This window comes from Bos grunniens, chromosome 5 (assembly GCF_055505025.1).
Source record: "Bos grunniens cultivar Pamir isolate PY7600 chromosome 5, Bosgru_T2T1.0, whole genome shotgun sequence".
Lineage (NCBI taxonomy): Eukaryota > Metazoa > Chordata > Mammalia > Artiodactyla > Bovidae > Bos > Bos grunniens.
Genome location: NC_141169.1, coordinates 102,957,961 through 102,960,876, shown reverse-complemented (window position 1 = coordinate 102,960,876; position 2,916 = coordinate 102,957,961). Strand labels below are relative to the sequence as shown.

The following is a 2,916-nucleotide window of genomic DNA, read 5'->3' as shown; positions in this document are numbered from 1 at the left end:
TTTGGATTTGGATTCCAGGTTACGGGGAACTTGCCCGGCCTTTATATAAACTTATAGCTGAAACTCAGCAGGCCCAAACCGACAAACTGGTTTGGTCTCCAGAAACTCAAAAGGCTTTTAAGGTTCTTCAGACTGCTCTCCTGCAAGCTCCAGCTCTGAGCTTGCCCACAGGGTCAGAATTTAATTTGTTTGTCACTGAAAGAAAAGGTGTGGCATTGGGAGTTTTGACACAACCCCGAGGGCCTCACCAGCAACCTATTGCTTATCTAAGCAGAGAATTAGATGTAGTTTCACGTGGGTGGCCCCACTGCCTAAGAGTAATTGGGGCAGCAGCTTTATTAGCACCTGAAGCTTTAAAAATAATTAATGGATGAAACCTTACTGTACTGACTTCTCATGATGTGAGTGGAATCTTAAATTCTAAGGTTAATATTTGGATGACAGACAGTAGGCTTCTTAAGTATCAGTCATTGTTGTTAGAAGGACCAGTAACTAAGCTTAAAGTTTGTGGAAATTTAAATCCTGCCACTTTCCTTCCTGAGAAGGAAAATGAAACACCTGATCACGATTGTTCTCAATTCCCTAACTTTGAACTATGCAGCTCAGGAGGATCTAAAGGATACCCCATTAGCCAATCCTGACATGGAAATATTTACAGATGGCAGTTCTTTTGTTCAGGATGGAAAGCGTAAAGCAGGTTACGCCGTGGTGACTGCTGAACAGGTTTTGGAAGCAAAATCTCTCCCCCAGGAAACCAGTGCTCAGTTAGCGGAGCTTGTGGCCCTGACCCGAGCTCTAGAGTTAAGCAAACGGCAGCGGGTAAATATCTACACAGATTCTAAGTATGCTTATTTGACTTTACATGCTCATGCTGCAATATGGAAAGAGAGATCTAGAGACTTTTAACTGCTATACATTGTCCTAAAGAAGTAGCTGTTATGCACTGCAAAGGGCACAGAGGGGATGGGAGTAAAATAGCCGAAGGTAATCATATGGCTGACTGTCAAGCCAGAAAAGCTGCACTTTATGAAACCCCTCCACTACAGACGCCTTTGATCTGGACAGGTCCTGTGGAACAGGAAAGACCACAATATACTGAGGAAGAATTAGAAAGATATGAGAAACGAGGAGCAAAGATTACTGATAAAGGATGGTTACAGTCTGAGGAGGGACCTTTAATAATTCCTGAAAATGCTCAGTGGAAAATTCTTAAGAGTTTACATCAGAGTTTTCATTTGGGTGCCGAGAGTACTTACCAAATGGTTTCTCGTTTGTTTGAAGGTAAAAATGTAATGAAAACTTTAAAGAATATTATCAAAAGGTGTGAGATTTGTCAAAAAATAACCCAAAGACTGAAAAGCTAGCAAAATCTGGATTACAACGAAGTGGGAAGTATCCTGGAGAGGATTGGGAAATTGATTTTACTCATATGCCAAAAGCTAATGGATATTCTTGCTTACAAGTTTGGGTAGATACCTTTACTGGATGGATTGAGGCTTTTCCCTGTCGTAGTGAACAGGCTAAGGAGGTTATAAAGATTTTAATCCATGAAATTATCCCCAGGTTTGGGCTGCCACAGAGCCTTCAGAGTGACAATGGCTCCGCCTTTAAAGCTGCTGTAACTCAGGGGGTATCTAAGGCTCTAGGAATAGAATATCACTTACACTGTTCCTGGAGACCCCAATCCTCCGGAAAAGTTGAAAAAGCTAATGACATTATCAAAAGACATCTGCGCAAATTAACCCAGGAGACGCAGAACAAATGGATTAAAGTCCTACCCATAGCTTTAATGAGGGCTCGAACTACCCCCCAAAAGGAGGGACTGTCCCCCTTTGAATGTATTTATGGAAGGCCTTTCTTACGCACAGACATTGTTATAGACCCTGAAGCCTTGGAATTAACTAATTATGTAACTCAGCTCTCAGCTTTTCAACAGGCATTAACAGAACTCCGGGAGACTACTCCTGACCCAGCCTCTGAGACAAGCAAGCCTCTATTTGAGCCAGGAACCGAGGTCCTCATGAAAACATTGGGATCTGGGGGCCCATCCCTCGAGCCTCTCTGGGAAGGTCCTTACCAGGTTATTCTTTCTTCTCCCACAGCTGTCAAAGTGCCAGGAATTGATTCATGGGTACATCATACTCGAGTTAAGAGGTGGCACCCTGACCAAAATTAAGTGACTTCATTTTATGTCTTTACTTTCTATGCTCTGACTTTGTACCTTTTAGATGGGCCTGATAACCTATGTGAGCTTACTTCTGCTGACTCCAAATATCCTGAGTCTGCCGTTGGATCCTCAAGACAATGTCTTCCTGTCCTGGGCTCACTCTTATGCTGCATTCCACAATCGTCTAACTGCTGGGTCTACGGAGCGCTTCCCTCTTCGTCAGTGGAAGGCTTCCCGTGGTGGACATCCCCACTTCAAGGAAAAGACTTTCTCCAAGTCTGTGAATACCTTCGACAACAATCACATGCGATGCCTCTTCTTCATCTGATGACATCTACCAACCCTAAAATGGACTGGTGCAACACTTTGTACTCTAACTATGGACATAATGTGACTTTTAATTTTGATTATACATTGTCTCGGTTCAATGACTATTTTGCTACATATAAGGTAAATAGGTCTAAATCTAATGGTTTTTTACCTGACGTTTATCAAATATGGGATGAGGTTACATGGCTAACTCCTGAAAAAGGACGTTTAATATCTACTGCCTCTATATGCTGGGAACAAACAGAGCCGTCCCCAAAAGTTAGCCAACAACTTAATTACAATGATTGGAAACAAGTGGGATATTTGTCTCAGGAAACATGCAATGTAATCATTCCCGTGTTTTCCAATCCCAGTTCAGGTTCTCCCTTTGTCTGGCCAGGCACGAATTGGGACTGGATATCTCAGTCGCGCTGGCTTGC

General features: G+C 42.8%; 1 protein-coding gene across 1 annotated transcript; it reads left to right on the top strand.

The window, feature by feature from the left end:
- The first annotated feature begins 411 nt into the window (after positions 1-411).
- LOC147372817 (uncharacterized) lies at positions 412-2,595 on the top strand. Its single transcript, XM_086402108.1, has 2 exons — positions 412-819; positions 2,229-2,595. The coding sequence occupies exons 1-2, from the start codon at positions 550-552 to the stop codon at positions 2,493-2,495; spliced, it is 537 nt and encodes a 178-aa protein (XP_086258234.1). The 5' UTR covers positions 412-549; the 3' UTR covers positions 2,496-2,595.
- The last annotated feature ends 321 nt before the right edge of the window (positions 2,596-2,916 follow it).

Coding starts and splice junctions, on each gene's coding strand:
- LOC147372817 (XM_086402108.1), top strand. CDS start 550: ATGAAACACCTGATCACGATTGTTCTCAATTCCCTAACTTTGAACTAT. Junction 820..2,228: donor AGTTAAGCAAACGGCAGCGG/GTAAATATCTAC, acceptor TGTACCTTTTAG/ATGGGCCTGATAACCTATGT.